The sequence below is a fragment of the Halictus rubicundus genome, chromosome 16 (assembly GCF_050948215.1).
Source record: "Halictus rubicundus isolate RS-2024b chromosome 16, iyHalRubi1_principal, whole genome shotgun sequence".
NCBI classification, from domain to species: Eukaryota; Metazoa; Arthropoda; class Insecta; order Hymenoptera; family Halictidae; genus Halictus; species Halictus rubicundus.
This window is the reverse complement of record NC_135164.1, coordinates 928,407-954,290: the sequence shown is the minus strand read 5'-3', so window position 1 is coordinate 954,290 and position 25,884 is coordinate 928,407. Positions and strand designations below refer to the sequence as shown.

The window sequence follows — 25,884 nt, the reverse complement described above, 5'->3', positions numbered from 1 at the left end:
TCTTCCTGGTGGTCTCCGTGAAAACGTGCACCAGCTTCCGGGCACGTGCAGCGTGGTTCTTGATTTCCAAATCACGTCGGGGTCACCAGTTGTAGGTTTAAGGGTCCCGCGGATAAAATGCGGAACCAAGATGCAGCCTACTCTGCACAAAACCACTGGAAGACTTTCTATCGATAATGATTAACACGTGTATGTAACGAAACAACTTTATTCGACTCCTCTTCGAGAGCGTAGGATCGAGACGTCTGTCTCGATCGAGAGTCAGGCAGCGAGAGATCACATAAGCGGTTCTGTCGCCTGCATTGCCCGAGGTTGGCAGTGCCAACCTCGTCGGAGCATATTCTCTAGGCGCATGCCTAGGAGAATGGCGCGGCAGCGTCAATATCCCTACAAAATGTAGGGGCTACGTGTGTTTCCGCACCTTGCCGTGGCGCTAGTGTCGCCAGCACTAGCCGCGCGCGCGCGCGCGGCAAGAGTGAGTCGCCCCTCTTGACTCTGCGTGCTCGGAGAGTCGCGGCTGATTATGCCGCCGTTGAACACTCTCATGCTCTCTCCTGTAACAGCCGTCGTCGTGACAAGACATAAAAAAGACATAATAAAGATTTCTGTGCCGATACGCGTAGCAGTGATTTCCATCCGTAGTAGGCCGCAGTCCGGCAATCCACTAGACCGTAATCCTACATCTGGTGACCCCGACGTGATAGTCGTGTTTTCGGAAAATTTTCGAAACTGTGATGAGGCATTGGTCGCCTCGTGGAACGGACATCGCCTGCTGCTGCCGTTGTACAGCCGCCGACGTGTTTTTCGTGCCGAAAAACCTGGCTGCACGTGCTCGGAACCCGTGCACATTGTTCGGAGATCCGACTAGGAAGAGGTTTCCTGGCGGCGAACAATCCGCTCGCTGTAATCCGCCGTTCCTGTTTCCAGGCGGCGAGCAGACCGCTCGCTGCACGTTCTAGCCGCCGAGCGTGAAGCCATCGACGCCACGTTGGTACTACCGTCGCCACCATTGCTGTCGCCACGAGGGTACCATTATCGCCGCCATTGCTGCCGCCACGTGGCTACCGTTGCTGACGCCGTTACCAAAGCCGTGGAAAGCCGCCGTCGTGGTCAATTCAGCGTATTTTTTAAGTCGTTTTTTCGTTTTTAGTTCCGCCGTAATTTTCGTCTCGCGTGTGAAAAATGTCGCAACCCACGCCGGAAGATAGGATTGCTCGGTTAGAGGCGGAGCTCGAGGCCACACGCGAATTTATGAACGCCCGTTCCGTAGCGGACGCCGACGCGTTCGCGAGCTGCGTAGATAGTTATCGCGTGCCCAAACTCCCCGCATTTTTTAAAAACGATCCTGCTCTGTGGTTCGGCCAGGTCGAGGCGTCGTTTCGAAACGCACGAATTATGACACCGCAATTGCCGGCCTGGATACGGATACCGCGTCGGTTATATCCGATCTTATATTGTCACTGGATCCCGTCGCGCCGTATAATCGAATCAAGGAGCGCATTATTTCCACATTCTCCACTTCGGCTGAAACGAAATTCCGGCAGCTTCTCAAGGGGCAGGTAGCGTCGCATGGCAAACCTTCGCACATTTTGTCACTTATGCATAATTTAAACAGTGGTGCTTGCGCGGATAATGTGCTGAAATAATTTTTTGGACCTGCTGCCCGAGCAGTGTCGCGCGATCTTAGTCGCGTCTAAGCATGATGACCTGCAGGAGATGGCCCTTCTGGCCGATCAGATCGTCGAGACAGTGCAGGAGCAGTTCGACAAACTCTTCCGTGAGGTAGCTAGATTGAATACCGCGATCGAACGTGTCTCGCGGACACGCCAGCGCAGCCCCAGGAGAAATATCGTTTCGAGAACTCGGAATAAATTTCAGAGTCGTGACCCTTCCGGTCTCTGCCGTCTTTACGCGAAGTTTGGCGAACGCGGGTTTCGTTGCATGAAGCCGTGCGCGTGGCCCGGTCCTCATAAAGCGTCAGAAAACTGAGGCCACCCTCCTCCTAGGAAACTGTTGGAGAGTGTCATACGTCCTCGAAACGTCTCCACATACGCGACCGTAAGTCAGGCCGTACCTTTCTCGTAGACACAAGTTCGGACTTGTCTCTGCTGCCGGTTTCAGCTGCGTCGCGTACACGTCCCAGCACGTTTAAATTGTTTGCCGCGAACGACACCCGTATCGACACCTACGGCGATATTCTCGTGGCCCTCGATTTTGGATTGCGTCGCCCAATTGAGTGGAATTTTGGCGTAGCAGCAGTCGCATCATGGTCTCACTGTAGATCTGAAGAGGCGTCGCCTGATCGATTCTGCTACCGGTTTGTTTGTTTTGGCCGGTATCGCGAGCTCTCCCTCTTCATCCGTGAACGTCCTTGGACCGTCGTTCAAGTACTCGAGTATATTAGCTCGTTTCCCTCAAGTCATCGGACTGGAGCAACCGACTCCTCTCGAGTCGCGCGGTGTGTTTCATCACATTTCTACCACCGGTCCTCCCGTCGCGGAGCGCGCTCGACGTCTGTCGCCTGATAAACTCAAGGCCGCGAAGACCGAGTTTGAACACCTGATCGAAGCAGGAATTTGCAGGCCTTCTAGCAGCCCTTGGGTTAGTCCCATCCACTTAGTCAAAAAGAAGTCCGGTGAATGGCGGGTCTGCGGAGATTACCGCCGCTTGAATAGCGTGACGATACCCGATCGGTATCCCGTGCCTCACCTGCATGACTGCCCGGCTTACCTTCATGGCAACACCATTTAGCGCTAGACCTGTACAAAGCGCATCATCAGATACCCGTAGCTCCCGAGGATATTCCGAAAACTGCCGTTATCACTCCTTTCGGCCTTTTCTAATACTGTGCGATGACTTTTGGTCTCCGCAACGCGGGGCAAACTTTTCTAAGATATATCAACCGTGCTCTGGGCGATCTCGATTTCGTTTTGACGTTTCTCGGTGACATCCTCATCGCCTCTTCCTCTCCGGAAGAACATGAGACTCATCTGGCTATCGTCCTGGAGCGTTTACGTGATTTTCATCTGCGCGTGAATCTCGATAAATGCCGTTTCGGCGTATCTGAGTTAGTTTTTTTGGGGCACCTCGTTAACTCCGAGGGGTTCAAACCCACTCCAGACAAGGTTGAGGCTGTTAGTCGTTTCCCCAAACCACGCACGATTGACGACCTGCTTCGTTTTCTCGGAATGGTGAACTTTTATCGGCGTTGTATTTCTCACGCTGCCGCCACTCAAGCCCCGTTAAACGCGTACATGCATGACGCGCGTAAACGTGATAAGCGATCCATCGAATGGACGCCCGAAGCCGAAGCGGCTTTCGTGAAATGCAAGGATGACCTTGCAAACGCTGCCCTTATAACGCACCCCAGCGAATCGGCCACCGTGCGCCTTGTCTCAGACGCCTCCGACGTGGCCATGTGTGCAGCTGTGTTCTCGAGCAGCTGTGTGGCGATAGTTGGAGACCGCTCGCTTTCTTCTCGCGTAAGTTTTCCCCGGCTCAGTGCAAATACAGCACGTACGACCGTGAGCTTACTGCCGTATACGAAGCTGTGCGCCATTTTCGCAATTTCCTAGAGGGTCGTGAATTCAACACTTACTCCGACCACAAACCACTCATTTACGCCTTTGCGCAGAACTCTGAGCGTGTGTCTCCTCGGCAGACTCGGCAGTTGTGCTACATAGCGCAATTTACGTCCAAAATTCTCTACGTGCCCGGCAATGAAAACGTCGTTGCCGATTCGCTCTCGCGTACCGAGGCAATTCGTCTGCCGACGCAATTCGACTTGAACGAGCTGTCCCGCGAGCAGGAAAACGACCCCGAGCTTAGGTAAATTCTTGCATCGCCCGACCACTCTCTCGCCCTTAAGAGGCTCACGTGGGGCACTGATCACTCTCCTGTGTATTGCAGCGTATCTGAGGAGTGCATCCGTCCGTATATCCCCGCCTCAATGCGCGAGCGATTGTTCAAGCTTTTTCATTCTCCCGCGCATCCAAGCGCGAAAGTTACAGACCGACTCATACGACAACGTTACGTCAGGCCCGACATGCACCGCGACATAGCTCGCCAGTGTAAGTCGTGCGATGATTGCCAGCAATCTAAGTCCCAGTTCGTCGCGTCCGACGGACGTTTTACACACGTGCACATCGACCTCGTCGGTCCGCTGCCGGTCAGCGAAGGTTTTCAGTCTTGCCTTACCATGATCGACAGATTCTCTCGCTGGGCTGAGGCCGTTCCCCTGAAGGAGACGTCCGCTCAGACGGTCGGCCGCGACTTTTTCGAGCATTGGGTGTCACGTTTTGGCGCTCCTGCATTTTTGACGAGTGATCAAGGTCCGCAGTTTGAGTCACAGCATTTTTCAGCCCTTCTGGCGCTTGTTGGCTGTCAGAGAAAAAGAACTACCGCGTATCACCCAGCGTCTAACGGCATGGTTGAGCGCTGGCACCGCGTCTTGAAGGCAGCAATCATCATATCATGTGTCACGCCAATCAGCAATGGTCGCGCGTTTTACCTATCGTACTGTTAGGGTTGCGTACCCATATCCGTCTCGATACCAAAGCTTCTCCCGCCGATTACGTTTTCCGGTACCTTATTGCGTCTGCCGGGCGAATTTTTCTTGTTAGATAATTTTAAAGCTTTTGTATATGTTTGGGATCGGAAGGCGAACACTAAAGAACCGCGGTTTTCTGAGACAACGACTTTATTTCACCGTGAGGATCGTCGAACAAGAACCGATTACTTTGTACAGTTTGTAAACACAAATAAACACGTTAGCACAGTTTAGCTTGGCGTGGATATCTCCCGTCTATTTCGGAAGCCGGAGATAGCTCTTGTGGCACGAAACCGGTCAAAAGACGCGAAGCGTTCACGTGAACAAGGAGCAGAGATAAAGATCGATTGCGAGATAGTTAGTTAGAGCGTTAGAAACGAACTGGACGAGCGAGCGAGCCGGCGAAACAATGATAATCGATCGTAACCCGTCTCGTCGGCGCGGGCCAATTAGAGAGCGAGCTAACAATCGATTCTTGATCTCGCTTCTGTCCATGATCCAGCCAATTGCGGGGCGCCGATCCGCGTCGGCGCGGGAACGCTGCCGACACATTCAGCCAATCCCAAACAGTATACAAAGATCTCGGATCCTGTTCGCATGTGTTTATACTTGTCAAATCCGTGCGTAGACCGTTTGAACGGCCTTACACGGGACCCCATCGGGTGCTTCAGCGTATTTCCGAACAAGTGTATTCGATCGAGATCAACGGTTTACCGCGCAGCGTCTCCGTACAGCTGCTGAAACCCGCGCATAGCGTTTGTGAGGGACTTGCAGTCCCAGTATCGAGCGGTGCCCTGTCGTTGCCGAGCGTGCCCGTGCGCACCTACTCGCGAAAAAGAGTCACTTTTGCGGACTCCGTACGTTAGGTTAAGGTTTTTGTAAAATGTACGCGTGGTATGTAAGTCGTAGTTTATAAGAGTCGTGTGTAATTTCATGTAGCCTGAGAACGAAATGTTTTGTACGCTGCCGCTCTTCCTTGGGGGGGGGAGTCTGTAGGAGCTACGTGTGTTTCCGCACCTTGCCGTGGCGCTAGCGTCGCCGGCACTAGCCGCTCGCGCGCGGCAAGAGTGAGTCGCCCCTCTTGTGACTCTGCGTGCTCGGAGAGTCGCGGCTGATTTTGCCGCCGTTGAACACTCTCATGCTCTCTCCTGTAACAGCCGTCGTCGTGACAAGACATAATAACGTTTTATGTGCCGATGCGCGTAGCAGTGATTTCCATCCAGTTTCCGGTTTCCCGCTGGTAGTAGGCCGCAGTCTGGCAATCTACTAGACCGTAATCCTACATAAAGGTCGAGTATTAATTCTCAGCAGGTACAAATATCGAGGAAATCGTAATGATGAAAAAGGAACCCGAATTGGTAAATACTTGCGCGAACAGTCCTGGAAGTCCTCAATTTCCACCAATTTCAAGGAAAATTCAGGAAGAAACAGAGGAGCAGCTAATACCTAAAATGCTTGGTTCGTATAGTTTATGATATTTCTTTATTAAAAGAAGTAACATTGTAGTTGTAATGTTTTATGTTACTATTATATTTAAACACATATTGCAATATTAGAAGTTATTACAAAGTCTGCTATATTGCCGGCTACGCTTTACGTCGGTGTCGGAGTGTCTACGCTCGGTCGTCATCGACACGTAACTAACGATACATATCGGTGCGTCAGGTGGGTAGATCGGCGCTACTACCCTTGCTGCTTAATTACACACGTACTATCGGTAATGAATACATCACAGGCAACCATTAAAAAGACATTGGCAGACATTGTTATTGTATCGTGTCTTTTTTATCTATAGAGAAGCCGACACAATCGATGCAAGGAAGAATCTTAATTAAAGATCTAAAGAATAGCGCAGTTTATAATGCTACAGTGAAGGAGATAGAAAATAAAGGAAAGGAAAAAGCAGCACGAATGGAAGACGGAGAACTATCCGATACTAGTACAGACAATAGAACTCGCCGTCCTGTTCGAACGAAGCTACGGCAGCGACGTTGTTTACGTTGTCGCCCACGCGTGGTCAGATCTCCTCTCTGGCAGGCATTATGCGACCGAATAATGCAAAATGTTGCTCGACAACGCAAAAGTAGGACCTGCCTGGTAACGAGCGCTCTAGATTTATCCTTCATCTACCGCTTTTGACCACTGACATGCCCCATCTTTGCATTATCGAGCAATGAATCGCCGCCTCCCGAACCCTTGCAATCTTGTACGTTTTTGTGGATCTAGCGTTGTGTGCGGCACACCATGGCACACGCACACGGCACGCACACTGTCATTCGAGCTTCTCCTAGCGGCCGTTTGGAGCGTGGCCGATCGAGGCCACCTGTGTCCCCCGGCTCTTAAACTGCGATCACAAACGAGGTGTAGGACTAGACCAATCACCCAATGTATTCTTCTGTCTCACGCTCGGGGGGCTCTAGAGCCCCCGTTGTAGGGTGGATGGCGCCACCGTCGCCATTCCCCTAGGCCGCGCCGATCACTCGAGTTTCCTCTCTAGCGTCGAACGCGGGAACAACGCACGTGCGAGCCGAAACTCTTCCTCTTCTTCTGCTGTATCGCGAAGTGATCGGACGCGCTCGTGAAGTACTCTAGTCTTGCTCTCTTGTATTCACTCAGGTCTATCCCAGACCGTAGAATAAAACGTGCCTACGGGTTCTTATAGAACCGCAATGAAGTGTTCTTTCTTCCGCGATCCAACCACGTGGCTTCCTAACATAAACTTAACGTAGAGTAGGCTACGTGCCTCGCTAGACCTCCCGAGGCTGCAGATATTCACCGCGGGTGTATATCTCGATCCAAACCTACAACTGGTGATCCCGACGTGATCGGAACGATCACCCGGAGGGTACTCGAAGGCGTCCAGCGGCCGGACCGCAAAACTGTACCCGGTGATCGCCACGAGGACGTGCACGTGGAAGCAGCAACACGTGGGTGCCGCGAAGCACGTGTCATGAGAGACGGGCTGGCCGCTTCCGCATCGTGGAAGCTCAGCAGTTTCCAGTCGACCGGGCACGTCACGCCCTGAGCCACGTTCTCCGGAGGAGAACTCGCCGATCAGCGCCTGCCGTTCGCCGATCTACGCAGCAGGAAGAACGTCCCTCGTCCGCCATCTTCGCAGCAGCGCAGAGCACGCCGCCGGAAGCCGCCATCTTCGCAGCAGCGCAGAGCACGCCGCCGGAAGCCGCCATCTTCGCCGCAGCCCGGAGCATGCCGCCGGAAGCTGCCATGTTCAGCGCGAGCTTCACCGAGGCGTAATTGCGAGAAGATAATGTAAGTGCGAGCGTCCATGTAGCGTCATTGTCTATCGGTGCGAAATACGTGCGAGTCTTAGTTCCTCGGCGCTCCACGAGTCACGCGTCTCGCGCGAAATTTTGAATCCGGTCGTACCGCGCGATCCAGTGTCGCGTCGCATCGCCGTCGCGTTCTCACTCTCCGCGAGAATCACTCGTTCCGTGCCGCGGACTCCCCTTCGCCGCCTCGCGTACCTTTTCGTACTCTACGATGTCTACGCCGGGGCCGCTCCCGGGGCAGGAGGAACTCCTGCAGTCTCTCATCGAGAAGCACGTTGACTTGTATCGTGTCCCGAAGATCCCAGCGTTCTTTCAGGAAGACCCACAACTATGGTTTATCTAAGTCGAGTCTTCGCTCGCCGCAGCGCGCATTACCTTCCAAAAGACGATGGCCGATATCGTCGTATCGGCGCTTTCATACGATCAGGTTGCCTCTGTCCGGGATATTCTCGCCGCGTCCCCTCAGCCGTCTGATCTGTACGAGCAGATGAAGGCACGGATCGTGTCAAGTTTTTCGACGTCGACAGAGGCGCGGTTACGCCAACTTTTGAAGGGCGAAGTCCTTACCGAAGGAAAACCCTCGCAAATCCTGACACGTCTCCGAAACCTTAACGACGGGTCATGTCACGACGACGTCATTCGCACGATTTTCTTGGAGCAGCTCCCCGCTCAAATACGGGCGTTCCTCGCCATGTCTAGGATCACGGATCCTCACGAGTTCGCCGAACTGGCTGACAAAGTCTTGGAAGCCTCGGGTTCCGTCGTTCCCTCCGTGTCTGCCGTCGCATCGGCCGTTTCTTCCGAACTTCCGCGAAGCTCGTCGAGCCTTGAGCTCGAAGCAAAAATAGCGGTCCCCGCCAAGCAGGTAGCCGACCTGGCAAATGCTGTGAGGAGAATCTCCCGCGGAAGATCAGGCGCGCGTGACAAACCGCGCGAAAACGTACTCGGCCACTTTCACCGAAAATTCGGGGAAGACGCACGTAATCGCGCGAAACCATGCGCATGGCAGTCGGAAAACTGAACAGCACTAGCCGCGCGGAGTCGAGCGCGCCGAGTGCCGATTCTCACCGCCTCCATGTTCGAGATCGAGATCTCGGCCTTAATTTCCTCATCGACACGGGTGCCGATCTCTCGCTTTTACCCGTCACCGACGCCGCGAAGAAACGCGCAGCAGAGTTGAAACTTTACGCGGCTAACGAAACCAAAATTTCAACATACGGCGAGAAGCGCCTAACCCTTAATTTAGGCCTTCGCCGTGCGTTCACATGGAACTTTTGCGTCGCCGCGGTACCATACCCAATAATAGGCGCGGATTTCCTCAATCACTATAGCCTGCTGGTCGACCTGCGTCATCGCAGACTGATCGACCCGTTATCGCGGATCTCTACTGTCTGCACGAGCAGACCGTCGCCGTTACTCGGCGTCAAGACAGTCCATCCCGCATGTCCGTTCGCGGGGATACTCTCCGAATTCCCCGGTGTCATCGGACCGTCGCAGTCGCACTGCGAGTGACCGCGAGACGTGTTCCACCACATCGTGACCGAAGGTCCTCCTGTCGCCGAGCGCGCGCGACGTCTCACCCAGGACAAGCTGTCGGCTGCGAAAGCTGAGTTCCAACGGCTCGTAGCCGAAGGGACGTGTCGTCCGTCCAGCAGCCCGTGGGCTAGCCCCATCCACCTCGTGACCAAGAAGGACGGGAGCTGGAGAGTGTGCGGTGACTACCGCCGTCTGAACTGGGTGACTGTACTCGATAGATATCCGGTACCTCACCTTCACGATTATTCGGTCAACCTCTTCGGAAAAACCATTTTCTCCAAGCTCGACCTGCAACGAGCATATCAGCAGATCCCCGTTGCACCTTCACATATAGCGAAAACCGCCGTAATAACCCCTTTCGGCCTGTTCGAATACACGGTAATGCCTTTCGGCCTCCGCAACGCCGGGCAAACCTTTCAGCGGTATATATGCCGTGCCCTCGGAGACCTTGAATACGTGTTCGCATATATCGACGACATCCTCATCGCCTCCTCGAATCGCGAGGAGCACGAGCGTCACCTCCGCACTGTTCTGCAACGCCTGCAAGAACATAGTAACAAGTATAGCGCGTACGATCACGAGCTAACCGCAGCTTACGAAGCCCTTAAATACTTTCGGTATTTCTTAGAAGGTCGCGATTTCACGGTCGTCACCGACCACAAACCTCTAACGTACGCGTTCAAGCAACGCGCAGATAAGGCGTCGCCACGCCAGCTACGTCAGGTATCCTTCATCTCGCAGTTCACCACGCGATTCGAGTATCTCCCAGGCTCCGAAAACGTCGTCGCCGACTCTCTATCACGTGTCGATACCCTGCACCTCGCCGCGGACATCTCCTTTGAAGAGCTCGCGAAACTTCAGGAAGCCGACGAGGAGCTCAAAACCCTCCTGTCTTCCACCGACCACTCTCTAGCTCTACGGCGAATTCGGTGGGGACCCACTCACATAGCAATTGTATGCGATCTCTCCGGAGAAGTACTCTGTCCATACATTCCGGGACCGTCGCGTAGAGCAATCTTTGATAAATTTCACGGACCCGCGCATCCGAGCGCGAAAGTCACAGACCGCGTGATCCGTAAACGGTACGTCTGGCCGCGCATCCATCAGGACATCGCGACGTGGTCGCGTGAGTGCCTAGACTGTCAACAGTCGAAGGTCACGCGTCACAATCAAGTAAAACCGGCACATTTCGTCGCCCCAGACGAACGCTTTCGTCATGTCCACATGGACATTGTCGGCCCCTTGCCATTATCGGAAGGCTATCGTTACTGCCTGACAATGATTGACCGTTTTTCGCGATGGCCGGAAGCAATTCCGCTCGCGAACATTGAAGCAAACACTGTCTGCCGGGCGTTCGTAGACCACTGGATGTCTCGTTACGGCGCCCCCGAAACCCTGACGACAGATCAGGGCAGTCAATTCGAATCTCGGCTTTTCTCAGCGCTTCTTAAACTCTCCGGTTGCCACTGTAGGGAGTATCGTTGACTCCCTAGTGCATCCGCTAGGCGACGCAGCGGGCGCCAATACGTAGGAGCACGACTCTAGGTGTCTAGGGATTTTCCCCGTGACACGCTCGGCGTCCGCCCTAGGCACAAGTCTCACTGAGTCTGCCGCCACGTGCAGATATCAATAAAGTTCCTCTTGCCAACATACACGTGCCTAGTTCTTTACCTGGATAGTAGGCCCCATACCTACACCACCGAATCCGAACCACCGCGTTCCACCCTGCCTCGAATGGCATTATCGAGCGTTGGCACCGATGCCTCAAAACAGCGATACTCTGTCACGCGAACCCTACGTGGTCACGCGTGCTGTCGACCATCATGCTGGGCCTCCGTAACAACGTATTAGACACGGGCTCGTCACCCGCCGAATACCTATACGGTACGTCACTTCGTATCCCAGGCGAGTTCGTACTCCCTAACGACGGACCCGGCGACACTCAAATATTCATTGAGGAATTTCGAGAGCACATGCGCAGCGTCAAACCTGTACCGGTTTCCCAACGTCACAAAAAACGCGTTTTTCTGTTTAAGGACATTAACACATGTACCCATGTATTTCTACGCACCGGTCCTAACAAAAAAGCACTCGAGCGACCATACACCGGTCCGCATAAGGTCAGAAGCCGACCCTCCGACCGCGTCCTCGAAATTACGGTTAACGGGAAACCACGCTCGGTAAATATCGAGAACGTTAAGCCTGCGTACCAGTGCCGCGAGGACCTGGAAAACGTTCCCAGGTCAACTCCTGTCGCGAACCAACACACCGCGCTACGCACGTATGCGCGAAACAAATCAGTGCGAATCATTTCGCCCTGTAGCGTGGCCAGTTGACCACGCGAATGTCACGTAATAATCAAGAAGAAAATATAAAAAAAACTTTATTGCTCAACCGGAGGTGAGTACCACTGAGTTAGTTACAAAGATTATTACAATGATTGAAATACACGGAGAACGTACGTAGGCGATACTAAAACAAAACTGAACGCTCGTGCCCTGGGGCGGCGGCCTCTTATACCGTCGGAGACAACTGACCGCTGAGGATATTTGATCCCTTCTTATCAACAGGACTTCTCCGAAGGTGGTGCCGTGTGCAACGAAGGTGTTGCCGTGTGCAACGAAGGTGTTGCCGTGTGCAACGGGCCATAATCAGGTGTGGTCCCTGTCACACGAACATAGCTAGATATATATAGTATCGATTAATGGCGCGGAGAGGCAAATTTAAATATAAGATGTAATCGCGTATTTCATACATACGTATTTTATTTGGGCGCGATAGTTTAGAGTAGGTAAAGAAAGACCGGGAGAGTTCCATAGAGATCCTTGACGAAATTCGAGTCGGCGAGACTAATGGCGGAATTTAGAGAAAGTCACGCAGCCTCTTAGAGTAGCTTCTCCAATTCTACATAAATTAGGGATAGTCGAAGTCCGGAATCAGTTAAGGACAAGAGGTCATAAATTCTCAGTCAAGGACCTCTTGGAACTCCCTCGGACCTCTCTCTTGTTCGGTCCCACATGGCCCCACGTCCGTCGTTTTGGCGGGGCTTCACCCTCATGCGTACCCCACTCCCGTGCGTGCGCTATTAAGATCCAACCACTACCAATCACCATCAAGCAGCAACCGGAAGACGAGTGATCCGACGAATCAACGCCTAGCCAGAAGATCCTAATTTTCCTATTGGCTAAGGAAGCGAGACGAGAAGGAAGAAGCTGGAAAAGGATTTGAAGCTCCAGGATGAGACAGAACTCATTCTAGAACCGAGGGAGTTACATCCCAAAGAACTACCAATAAAATCTTTAACAGTTTTCGCCATTTTACTCTGTGTACTAAGTTATTTGTGAACCTCCACGAGCAGAGCGCTTCAGCGCTCCACGGGCACTCGAACCCACCACAAAAGTCCCTATTCCACCACACTGCGACGCAACACCCTACATACGTGTGGGGAACATAGGGAATTAGTCCCAAATTCCCCAGGCATCTCCCCAACCGCTATCCGGCGACGAAGTTGGTAGCATTGGTTACCAACCGTCGCGCGCGCTGCCGCGCGAATCGTTCGCCACAGACAGTGGCCATACCGACTCTGACGGATGCAGACGTCTATCAATCGCTATCGAATTGTATTATCAAGTTCAACACGTGGAGACGTGTGGTGATTCCGTCGAATCACCTTCGAGTTGCCTATGCATAATTATTACGCCGCGTACTTTGTATGCTCAGTGAGCGCAGTTTAAAATAAAGCTAGTTGGGAACGTTCGTTCACCAGTGAACGGTAATACGAGTTGGAGTTCATTCGTCCAGTACACACTTCCAACATGCAAGGAAGAAAGCAGTTGCCGTAGGAAACTGCGGTCTTCGGTCTCCTGTCCCCGAAGAAACATCTCCTGTGCGTTATACCATAGAGTATAACGCGCACGGTCAGTGGCACACCCCCTGACCGCTAGGGCTGTGCGAGTACCCGAAAATGCGAGCCGAGCTTAGCTCGGCTCGATTGTGCGAGTCGAGTCGAGTACTCGCACGATGCGAGTTACTCGCAACGATGCGAGCTACCCGCACCAATGCGAGCTATCCGCACCGATGCGAGCTATCCGCACCGATGCGAGCTATCCGCAACGATGCGAGCAGCTCGCAACGAAGCGAACGGCTCGAAATAAAATCAGGCGTAAAATGACATGATGCGAGTTACAGCGGGAAGATCAGCACATCGATATTATCAAGCATTTTAGTATATTGACAATGCTAAATGTTTGCGATGTTTTATTATATATTTTGATAGTGAAATGTTGATTCAGAATTTGTATAACCCTTATTGAAAATAATTATGCAATAACAACTATTTCCTAGATTTATGTAAATAACTAGATGTGAAGAACGGTATTTTATATATTCCTTTATATTATACTCCGGGGTTCAGTGTACAGTCGTAAAAATGTGTTGTTGCAAAATTGTTTATAATGTTGAAAATTAACGTTAAACTTCGTTAAATAGTTTTTGAAGGAATGGATATATAAATATTGTATAATATTGATGTGTATTTATACGAGGTCGCCGCCGCGTCTACAATGTATGCTGGCGGTTCGTCGGCGTGCTCTTTCAGTCAAAAGACTGAATTCTGGTAAGCTGAGAAAAACTGTTTGACAGAATCTGAGCTAACTAACCTGAGAATAGATTGTCTTAGACTTTTATATTTTTCGATAATGAATAACTAGCTAGTGGCTCGATGGGGAGGGAAGAGCAAAACGCATACGCGTGCAGGTAGATCAAATACTCAGAGCGGGTGACGTAAACCTTAGCTCGCTGATGGGAGCCCTACTGTCCCATTGTACGGAAGTACACTTTTTAGAAGAAATGGTCGAGATAACGAACCAAAGAGGCAGTAAACCATTTTCACACTACACAATTATAAACATGGAGATAACGCAGGTTGCTTAGCGAGAAACGTGCGGCCGCTTCTCGTTATACATTATGCAGTCAGTCTCATAATTGATGGCGGACACTTTAAATCAGAATAACTTTTTTTATAAATCGACCAAACGACTTCAGCTTCTAGACAGCTACTAGATGACATGTAATGAAAACTCAGGAAAAATTGCGTTATATAATTGCGTTAATTGTCGAGCTAGGAAGTAGATTTAACTTTGCTGCCACTACGAATTATTTGGTAGTTAGCATGATTTTGGACCATCGTATAAAAGATCGACTGTTATCCACGGAGAAGAGCCAACAATTACAAATTGAAAAAAGATTTCGAGATGAAAATCGGTAAACTTTTTACAAACATTCAAATATTAACTAAACAGAAAGTATGACGAGTGTTGAACGTAGACATCAGATCCTTTTAAAAGGGCCTAGCCGATTTATGGTCAAAACTGCCCTTAGAGGTTTTTCAATGATTAATGAACAATTCGAAAGCTGACTAAGAAAAACCCTTCTGAGTAAAATTTCAACCCCCTATCTTGCCCATGAGGTTGGTTACAGGGTAAATTAGATTTCGCGCTTCTCAGCGTATTTTCCGCACTCTGATGCTTCCTAAAATTCTGAAAAAATGTGACATATTTTGGATTCTAAGGCTGACTTTTGATAATTTTTTCAGATTTTTTTGTTACAAACTGTGGTCGTAAAAAAATGAAAAACCTCCAAAAAATCGGAAAAATGCAGATTTCTCAAAAATGTGAAAACATGCAATTCTACTGTTTAGTTCCTTGTTAAAGTACTATAACAGGCAGTGTCGTCAATTTTTTTTAGATTTTTTGTTGTGAGACATCATCGCCAAAAAACAATAAAAACCGAATTTTTTCGACTTTTTTGCTATTAGGAGGAAAGTTACATTTGTTGGTTTTATCGCAGATATATATTAAGTAATTTTTAGCATTATTAAATTGAAACAAGTAATTGTTTGACCTAAGAAATGTGATTTAAGAGAAAGAATAAATTGTATTTTGTGTGATATATACCAGAATGTTCGTAAAGTTTTGTAACATCGCCAGACGTCGAACTAAGGAGCGGATACGCTGGGGTTCTTATCCCGTCGGTGGTAAATGTTTTTTCCCATACATCATCTTTATTTTTTCAATTTCTTGTATTATTTATTCATGTGATTTTAACAATATTTTTTTAATGTTCTAAAAATATTGAAGTAACATTGATTAGGCAATGAATATTTATATTATTGTGTTCGTCCACGATTTCCGCCAGATATGAAATTGCTTGTGAAAATTGGTAAGATTCCGTAAAAAGAATTTTGAAATCCACTTCTGTCATTTCCAGAAAATCAAGAAATCAATACTGTTTGAAATGCAATCTTTTTGCGGTTCCAATTGTTTTGACCATCTTAATCGGCTATGCCCTTTTAAATCTTATCACCTATACGTGCATAGTACCGAATGACAGGCTGTTGGAACTTCCAACTTGTGTGAAAGGTTGTAGACTGGCACATATTGGCACGAATGCGTACAAATACATATCAATATTATACAATATTTATATATCCATTCCTTTCAAAAACTATTTAACGAAGTTTAACGTTAATTTTCAACATTATAAACAATTTTGCGACAATATATTTTTACGACTGTACACTGAACCGGAGTATAATATAAAGGAACATATAAAATACCGTTCTTCACATCTAGTTATTTACATAAATCTAGGAAATAGTTGTTATTGCATAATTATTTTCAATAAGGGTTATACAAATTCTGAATCAACATTTCACTATCAAAATATATAATAAAACATCGCAAACATTTAGCATTGTCAATATACTAAAATGCTTGATAATATCGATGTGCTGATCTTCCCGCTGTAACTCGCATCATGTCATTTTACGCACGATTTTATTTCGAGCCGTTCGCTTCGTTGCGAGCTGCTCGCATCGTTGCGGATAGCTCGCATCGGTGCGGATAGCTCGCATCGGTGCGGGTAGCTCGCATCGGTGCGAGTAGTTCGCATCGTTGCGAGTAGCTCGCATCGTGCAAGTACTCGACTCGACTCGAAAAGCGAGTCCTGGCTCGACTCGACCCGAGCTCGGCTCGCATATGCGAGCTTGGCTGCAGGCCTACTGACCGCCCTACATACGGTGTTTTCTACCGCCCTCTAGGATAGATTTTGGTTCGAGTAAGAAACAGAAGGCCAACGACGATATCTCGTCGGTGCAGAAGACCACTAAGGAAATTCTCGTCGGTGAGAAGGTGAATCATCACGGAACCATATCGATTATGAAATGTTACATTCTCCGACGAACGTATTCGAATTAAGGGCCCGGACTGCCAAAAGTAGAGTGACTACTTTACCGACAAAATATGGTTTTACGTGCCTCAAGTTTTCGTCCTTAAATAAGAATATATTGTCGCTGATAAAGGGCTCATTCGAAAGAGGAAGGTTCAATCTAGTGCGGGCTGGTCATGAGCTGACGAGATTATGCATATATTTAGAAATATAAGCGTTAGAAGTAGGCCAAAAATTGACGATGCACGTGCCGTGGAATTCAAGCATTTTTATGCTATTGGATGAGTTTTCTGGATGATGTCGAGACCAGCCCGCACTAGAAAATATCTTCAGCTACAAATTGAGCTATAATTTGTCTTGATTCTGTTGCGAAATAAAGGCGAAAACTTGAGGCACGTTTTCGGCATGGCTTTCTAGCCTCAGAATTCATGATATCGATAATATAGAGCAAAAAATGTGACAAGTTTAGTTGAGCTGGAGCTCATCAGGTGGCGCCTAAGTAGAAGGACTGTCGAAGTGGGATTGGAGAAAACTGCAAGCGTAGATTGTGGTTATGTTCGACGCCTATTCGCTCATCAGCAACGTGCGTCTGGATATGTCTGTATATGTATATAATTTTCCTATACATGCAAATACTCCGTTAGTTTGATGTTTCGGACTCATGCAAGCAATGTGCAGTTGTCCATATACGCATATAGCATTATACAGGGTGGTCCACGCAATTGTTTCAAGTCATAACTCCGTTATTATTGCATTTACGAAAAAATGATGAAGGAGAAAGATAAATGGTTCGAAGAGCACTACATCTGTAGGCCTTTAAATTTTTTTTAGATGCAGCAGTTCATGTGCAATTAACGATTGCATCATTTCTTTAAATAGAAATGCATATTTTTTTGCACAGATCGATTCTTCCGTTCATTCTACGTAAAAAATTATTAGGGTACCATGGCAAAAAAATTATTAGATCTCGAGGTATTTTAAAAAAATGTCATACATTTTCTTGTATTTAGTGAAATACAGCTACACTTTTTCAAAATCTTAGTTTTCGTACTCGAGTTACGATACGTGAACTGATACGTGCTACTGAATGATGAAATGCTTACTCGTACAAATCGGTTTCTGTTATGATAACAATATCGAAAGTGTGTTTATCTTTACAACATAGTCATGAAGTGTTTGAGTATCTTCTTCAATAAAGACATTTTTTGAAAATGTCTCGAGATCTACTAATTTTTTTGCCATGGTACCCTAATCCTTTTTACGTAGAATGAACGGAAGAATCGATGTGTGCAAAAAAAATATGCAGAAATGATGCAATTGTTAATTGCACATGAACTGCTGCATCTAAAAAAAATTTAAAGGCCTACAGATGTAGTGCTCTTCGAACCATTGATCTTTCTCTTTTATCATTTTTTCGTAAATGCAATAATAACGGAGTTATGACTTGAAACAATTGCGTGGACCACCCTGTATATAAAGTTTATAGGTTGGTAAGCGACATTGCGTCGTGAGATAACTCGTCTGTGGCACAGCGCAAGCGACATTGCGTCGCGAGATAACTCGTCTGTGGTTATCGTACGCACAGTATTTCGTAGCGAGATAACTCGTCCATGGTCGCGAAGTGGTTAAATTATAACAATTGAACTACCAAGTCTATGAAAATAATCTTTTAGGTGCATACAGGAGACACACGAGAGTATAATAATTTTAGTTGAAAAAGAAACATTTTGTCACCATTTATTTTTATCAGAGTTTGGTAGTTCAACAGTTATGATTTAATGAATAAAGGTTGACACTTTATTTACCAGACCTGTGTAATTCACAAATTTGAAAAATCCTTAGAGATATGTTTATACAGTGACTCCAACTAATATTGGCACGCTCTTAAAAAACGCATAACATTGTCAATATTGGAGTATACTACTTGAATTTTTTTGAGAAGTTGGAACAATTGGTTCGCTTACGTAACGTGAAAAAATGTTTTTTGCAATTGGATTGGTAGTTGTTTCACACCGATATCTCGCGACTCTGCGAGCTCGGAACTTCAAAGACCAGCGACCGACCAACAGCCTACAATGTAAGCAGATGGGGAATCGAGCATTACTGGCAATTTATGCTTGTATGTTTTTAATCAGAACAATATTGTTAAGACGAATGAGTTGTAGAGCTTGTTCCGATCAAAATGAGTCCAAACGCGACATCATTTGGACTGTATTTAATGAGATTGTAATTTTTATCGTAACATTACGTATCAGTGAAACTTGTTCGATTATACTCGAATTTGACCTCATTTTCATCAGGAAAATCACCTCCATTCGCTCGTCACAATTTCATGAGGATATATTGAAAAATCTAAAAGTTTAAACTTTCATACGTGCGCGATTCTCCATTCGCTTACATTGTATGTCGTCCATCATTGCTGGGTCTTTGAAGCTCGGCGCTCGGCAAAAGTTATTCGAAGATTTATTCGAAGCCTTCGAATAAAAGATACAGATAAAAGATAAAAAAATTATTCGAAGTTCGAATAAATCCGTTTCGAATAGAAAAAATTATCTTTATTCGTCGGATAAATTCTCGACGAATAAAATTATTTATCCGATACTCGTCCAATAAAGATGCTTTTTTTATTCGAACCTTCAAATAACAAATAAAGATAAAGTATCTTTTATTCAAATTTTCATTTAAATAATTTTTTATCCCAAATAATGCCCATCTCTGCGAGGGCCGTTAGCACCGTGAAAGATTCACTTAATATTTAATTGAATTTAATAATTACAAAGAGTGTATCATGAACAAAGTGCATGCACTTGGAACTGTTACAGAAATATGTAAGATCACCCTTTCGATGAAGTATCGAATGAGGTTTATAACACGAGCGACTGGAATCCGCCTCTTTTGAGGGGTTTAGTACACACTGCATGTCTAGCCTTCCTTTAATTAGTTTTGGAGGCAGGTCTCTGGAAGTTGTGTATGCATTCGCTTGTACGGTCTGGCTTGCGAGTCAATAGCAATTGTTAGCGTACCATAAAACTCCAGATGTGACACAGAACACAGGTAGGTGTGCTGGGCGCTATGTCACCAACGCACTAAAGGACTGAAATGAAGGAAACACTTTTGTTTTTTCAATGATCGTCGCAAAAAATTGTTCTTCCTTGAATATGAATGGTACCATGGTATTGGGTTGTAAAGGGGTGTTAAACAGAGCTGCAATGCAGCCCATAAAAAATTAGTAGAACGGTGAAATAAAGAGTAAACTAGAATGTTTTCGAGTAAAATTATTTAAAAATAGTTCTAATGTGTTTTTAAAGTCATCTAGTAAAAATCTTATGGTGCTGAGATGGAAAAAATATTTATTCATGAAAGAAAATTTTTTTTAATTAATAATAACAGTAGCTAAATATATGAACAAATTTAAGATAGTGTACTAGTATATTCAATAGCTAGTATATTCAATAGCTCATTATTAGATTAATATTCAGGTTGGTCGCTTTTAAACTTCGATATGAGATCTGTATTTGTTCGAATTTTTCCGGGTTTTCCATTTTTTACAACTAGAGTTTGCAACTACAAAATTGGAAAAAAATAAAGTACGTATCATTACAATTAATATTATTCTTAATTTATATTAATTAGAGATTTTGTACACAAGATTTACATGTTAGTTAGATATTTCATATACAACAATTAAGCTGTACGTTCTAATCCTGGTTAAAAAAATAATGTGCGTTCGGTTTTTCTAAAAGACGACACGGTTATGTTCCAGGAAAGACGACACGGTTCTGTTCCAGGAAAGACGACACGGTTCTGTGTCATGCTAAAAGACGACACGGTTCTGTTCCTGGAAAGACGACACGGTTCTGTGCCATGCTAAAGCGGCGATGTCACGAAAGTGGGAACGCCGAAACCCCGGGCGTGAGCACTCTCCTATCATCTCTGTATATATCTCGTCGGTGATTGGGGCCGTTACCGACCGATCCCTGCACCCACCTGGCACCCACTTTGAGACTCGCAGTTTAACACGGGGGCTGGCAGTCTTTATATATATCTCGTCGGTGGTTGGGGCCGTTACCGACCGATCCCAGTACCCACCTGGGACCCACTTTGAGACTCGCAGTTTAATACGGGGGCTGGCAGTCTTTATATATATCTCGTCGGTGCTGGCAGTCTTTATATATATCTCGTCGGTGATATATCTCGTCGGTGGCCCGGTTCTGTTCCAGGAAAGACGGCCCGGTTCTGTGCCATGCTAAAGCGGCGATGTCACGAAAGTGGGAACGCCAAAACCCCGGGCGTGAGCACTCTCCTATCCTCTCTGATATAGGCCATAGAAAAGACTCCTCACCTTCGCAGCAGGAGTCAACGAATGAGCCCGCCGGTTCTCAGTACAACTTTGTAATCGTCTATGTCTATATTTATATACATATATTCAGTACATTTTCAATACAAATATAATTTATATATATTATACTGTATGTATTAGTGCGTATATACAATTTATTGTGCGCTATGCACGTAATCCATGTGTTTGTAATAAATGAAATTTCTCGAAAAAGACGTCTTTAAGACGTTTTGTTTCAGACGTAAAAATGACGTCTCCAAAAAGACGTAAAAACGACGTCTTGAGAAAGACGTCTTTAAGACGCCTTAAAGACGTCTTTTTAGGACGTAAGACTTTCAGACCTAAAATGGACGTAAAAAAGACGTCGCGTGCTATCTGGGTTATTTCCTCCATTCGCTTTTCATGTTAATTTTACATTTGGTCTTTCTATTTATTGCTTTATTTTAAATTCATTTCTCTCGTAAGTTTTATTTTTCCTCCCACTCCTTTTTCGCATGACCCATTTCATATGTACATTTCATTTTATTTTAATTAACATTTATGTACAAGACGTTCAGGAGACGTTCGAAAGACGTTCGGATTCATTCGGAAAACATTCAAGTCGTCTTTGTACTATCTGGATAACACGTACGTAACACACTGATAATTTATATAGACAAATATAAATATAATTATATATAACTATATAAATTTTATTTCATTTTTTATTTATTAAAATCATAATATATCGTAATAGATTTTACCCAATTTCAAATTGGTTACATTCATTATGTCGATGCCTGAACGTCAAGCACGTGATTGGAAACGCCGGTAGCGCATGCGCGGTCCTACATTGTGCTTCACGTTGGGCGGTTATATTATTAAATGTGTGATGTCATTTTCATTCTGTGCATTATTATTGTGTTGTGATTTTCTTTGAGAACAGTGTCGACCAATTCTACAAGCAATATCCATTGTTTCACGCTACGCTAATTACGGATATACTGTTTGTTTGAAGGTAAGCTCGACGTTCGGTGAATACGTCGCGCCGACAGTCATGACGTAGCACATTTTAGATTTCACAATTCAATGAAAAACTAAATGTTGATAGATGAATGAGTTTTAAAACGATAACAGAGCAAAGGACGAAGAGTTTTGATATCGTCAGTCTAATCGGAGTCATCAATACAAAATGATGCATTTAGATGGAGAAAAAGGATCCACGAGATTCTTGTCCTCACGAAATATTTGTTGCTGTCACGCAACAACTAGATATAACAGTTCAAAGTAAATCAAATCAATAACTCCTTAATTCGTGTTTAAGCGATCCTTTTACATAATCTTAATCTTTCACTTTTCATTTGATTGGAAGCGAATCGTCTTCGATGCAAATGCGCATTAACTATGTCAATGTTTTAGAGTATTTAGAAATTTCGCAGACCGTCTGATATTGATTGTCCTGCGAGCTGAACTGAGCGAGGAGTATGGATGAACTACAAAATCTGAATGATAGCGAGATAAGTCAATGTACACACGATAACAACAGTAGCAATAATAACAATAGATTGTTGGAATATCTTCAGTTGGATAACCGTATGAACGATCCACTCAGTAAGTAATGAATAGAAATTTATGATGCGATAATTTGTAATGTAAATATTATCATAATAATGAGAATGATGTTATACATACATGTGTAAAAACTTATAGGTGAGCCAGAGCTAAGTATGAACTTAAATGAAAATTCTGTACAATTACCGCTTCATCCACTGGAAGAGTTGGAAGAAGATATGTTCGATTATGATACTGACATTTCATTGCAGGATGTAAATACAGAATCTAAGGTACATAATGTAATATGGAAAAGGTAACATTCTTTTAGTTAGATCCTAGAAGATTAGAGAATACTTTAAGACAGGCCTGTTCAACGATACTTGTACAACAAATGTGGCTGCTCCTCTTCGCCTTCTGGGCGAGTCAGTCCCTACCATGTCCATGCTGGCTTTTCCTTCAGCATGTACATGTACATGAATACATAGTAGTGGTGAGTAACCTGTCGATGCAACAGTCGTGATCCTCATGCCGAAGGAAAAAGTCAGAATGGACATGGTGGGGACTGACTCGCTGAGCAGGCTAAGAGGAGAAGCAGCCGTATCTATTCCACAAGCCATTGTTGAGCAGGCTTGCTTTAAAACATGATTTAGTACCACTTTAAAATTAGAAATTTTATGTAGTCTAGAGGTTTAGGTTTTCTAGGATTAATAATGTAGCTGACATTCTCTCAGACTATAACTGTAAATATGTTCTTGTTACATAAAATATTAATGTCCAATTTTAGGAGCAAGTTGTACCATGTAGTCAGCTGAGCAACAGTTATAAATATCCTGAAGAGCTTACCATATCTGATGACGAGGTAGATGAAGGCATATTTGAAGATGAATCAGTATCTAATTTGGTGTTATTAGACGATAACAACACACATAACTCTGAACCTCCATGAATTGTCACAGAGTGCAATTGACGTGTTTTTTGTACGGCATCGGCCTGTGCTAATTTGCTATGCAATATTCTGTACTCCTCAAATTTTTTATCGGTCAGGTTCACTGAATACATTGAGTTTGTTAAGAATTTAAATATAATGATTTACTATCTAAGTGGACAAACTCGCTTTTCAGAGAAATACTGCAATGTCGATTTAATACTCAGTAAAGAATAATACTGCAACAGGAAGCATATTTGTTGTAATGCTATGCGATACATAAAATGTATTGAATATTTTCAAAACAATAATTTAAGACTAAATATAGTCAAAAATATACTATATTTTACTGCATATTGTTGTATTTATTTTTATCATGTATGGAGTATGTGAATTTATCCTCGTATTTATACATATTTATATGTACAAAATATTTATTAACATATGCATTATTGAAGTCCATTTTGATCCACTTGCTAATCAGAGGTTTCATTTAGCTACTTTGGAAAATATTAGATTGTTGCATATGAAATGTCCGATTTGAGAATGCAAATCTTATAAAACGTTTTGTTCAAGAAATTCTAATACGCTCTACAGGCTTATTACGTAAACTTTAAAGGTACAAAGCTAATTCCTAATATCCTACTCTCAATTTATATGTCTTATTTTACTCTCAAATAAAGTTTATTTTGATATCAATCAATGTGACTGACGTGTATTTCTTTTATATGTGTGGAGAAATAACTTATTAACTATAGAATTACGTGATTTTTGGTCAAAATATGGTGATTAATTCACGTACTTGTCGTTGACGGTAAAAAGGACTACAATATGGAGATAACAATCTTGTAAATGAAAAATATGAATGATCACCAAACTTTTACTGTAATACAATCAATAAACTTGAAATTCATTGACAAAATACGTTGATTACAATGGTGCTTACATTGAACAATAAGTTCATCTAGAAAAAATGTTACGTTTGTTTAATGTTACATAATGTTGACCTAATAACTAGAGTTATCAGTTATTTTTCTTATCAGCCCACTTATAAGTTTAATATTTATATAATTTTTGCATACTTTATCTACTGTTGATGCTTGAAAAGTATTATGTAATACATTTAATTATTACAAAGTAATAAAAAGCAATAAAAAGTATTGTTATTTAAATAAAAGATATTGTGAGAAATTGACAGCACAAAATTAAATGATTACGGTAAGTATGTATAATAAATTATTTTAAAATAAAAAATCAATTATTGTTTTTGGATATTTATAAAAATGGATATATAAAAAATATTTATAAAATGGATATTGTTTTTGGATATTTATGTTTTTATAAATTCGAAAAGAAAAATATTACTAGAGTAAGCAATTGTTAAAATGTACCATACATGTTGAAATGTATTTCAAATATTTAGAAAAAAATTATGTAATTATTTCTCAATATTTGAAAAATGTGTTTATCAACACTTGGGACAAGGGCCCGCTCTAGGGAAGGGGGGGGGGGGCGGACAACCCGGGCATTTGCCCAGGGCGCCATTTCGGCTTTGGCTGTAAGTGTCAGAAAAATATTGATGTTTTAAATACTCAGTTAATAGGAAATGTCTACCCTTACCAGACAAATTTGTTAAAAATAAAAAAGGTCATTCTGTTCAGCGCGGTGCTTTGTGCTTAAAAAGGGGCGGCAATTTGTTTTTTTGCCCAGGGCTTCGTAACCGCTAGAGCGGGCCCTGTTGGGACCGAAGGTTAAGAGAATTGACAAGAAATATTAATTGAATGAATAATTGATAAAATATAAAACAATTTGAAATATGTATTGTTATATTTAAAGCATACAGAATGAAAGAGTAATTATCAAAATAATTTTGACAAGGATCTTGTATCGAAGACCTTGCCCTTTAGTATGAATCGTCTTTGATTTCGCGTGTTATTGTTCATTGTATTAATTAGGGTTCTTTTGTAATTTCGTACATGTGAATTAAACAAACTAATTTTGATATAATCGGTTCTGGACAACAGTGTGCACTATAAATAGATATGTATAAAAAAGATTTTTAAGTAAATAATCCGTCGACAGTATTCGGTATTGCATTTCTTCGAAAGTCGATCCATTAGTATAATTTTTTTATGTCATCCAACACGCGAACGAGCATCCAGATTATTCTGTGCTAGTATTACTTTCGGAATCGTGTTCAAAAGTGAAATCGAATCATATCGACTCGAGTTTCAGACATTTGTCTGGGAATCGAACTTGTGGATCACAAGCTTTCGTCATTGTCAACAATATAATCTGCGTGGTTTACAAAAATGTATGCGAGCGGTTCGATGTTTTCAATTTGGAACAGAAATGTTAAATATTCTAAGCACAGAGAACATAATTTCATTTTGAATAACTTATTTCCTCTATACTCACATTTGTTTATTATCTACTTTGTTTATATTATTACATCAATAAATATATTGTGCATAATGTAGTTATG

The 25,884-nt window shown here is 44.5% G+C and overlaps 2 protein-coding genes across 4 annotated transcripts in view; one reads left to right on the top strand and one right to left on the bottom strand.

Moving 5' to 3' along the window:
* LOC143361999 (uncharacterized) overlaps window positions 1–25,884 on the bottom strand; it is a 533,154-nt gene that overhangs the window by 237,292 nt on the left and 269,978 nt on the right. The gene's annotated exons all lie outside the window — the stretch shown is intronic.
* On the top strand, window positions 21,755–23,753 carry LOC143362304 (uncharacterized). 3 transcript variants are annotated; one of them, XM_076802340.1, is made up of 5 exons: window positions 21,755–21,938; window positions 22,032–22,207; window positions 22,340–22,531; window positions 22,631–22,764; window positions 23,259–23,753. In XM_076802340.1, exons 3-5 carry the CDS (start codon window positions 22,405–22,407, stop codon window positions 23,418–23,420), a joined length of 423 nt encoding a protein of 140 aa, XP_076658455.1. In that variant the 5' UTR covers window positions 21,755–21,938; window positions 22,032–22,207; window positions 22,340–22,404; the 3' UTR covers window positions 23,421–23,753. The 3 variants fall into 3 exon arrangements, with proteins under 3 accessions (XP_076658455.1, XP_076658456.1, XP_076658454.1); XM_076802341.1 differs by having other exon boundaries at window positions 21,997–22,207; XM_076802339.1 differs by lacking the exon at window positions 22,032–22,207.

Coding starts and splice junctions, on each gene's coding strand:
- LOC143362304 (XM_076802339.1), top strand. CDS start 22,405: ATGGATGAACTACAAAATCTGAATGATAGCGAGATAAGTCAATGTACA. Junction 22,532..22,630: donor CCGTATGAACGATCCACTCA/GTAAGTAATGAA, acceptor AAAAACTTATAG/GTGAGCCAGAGCTAAGTATG. Junction 22,765..23,258: donor ATGTAAATACAGAATCTAAG/GTACATAATGTA, acceptor GTCCAATTTTAG/GAGCAAGTTGTACCATGTAG.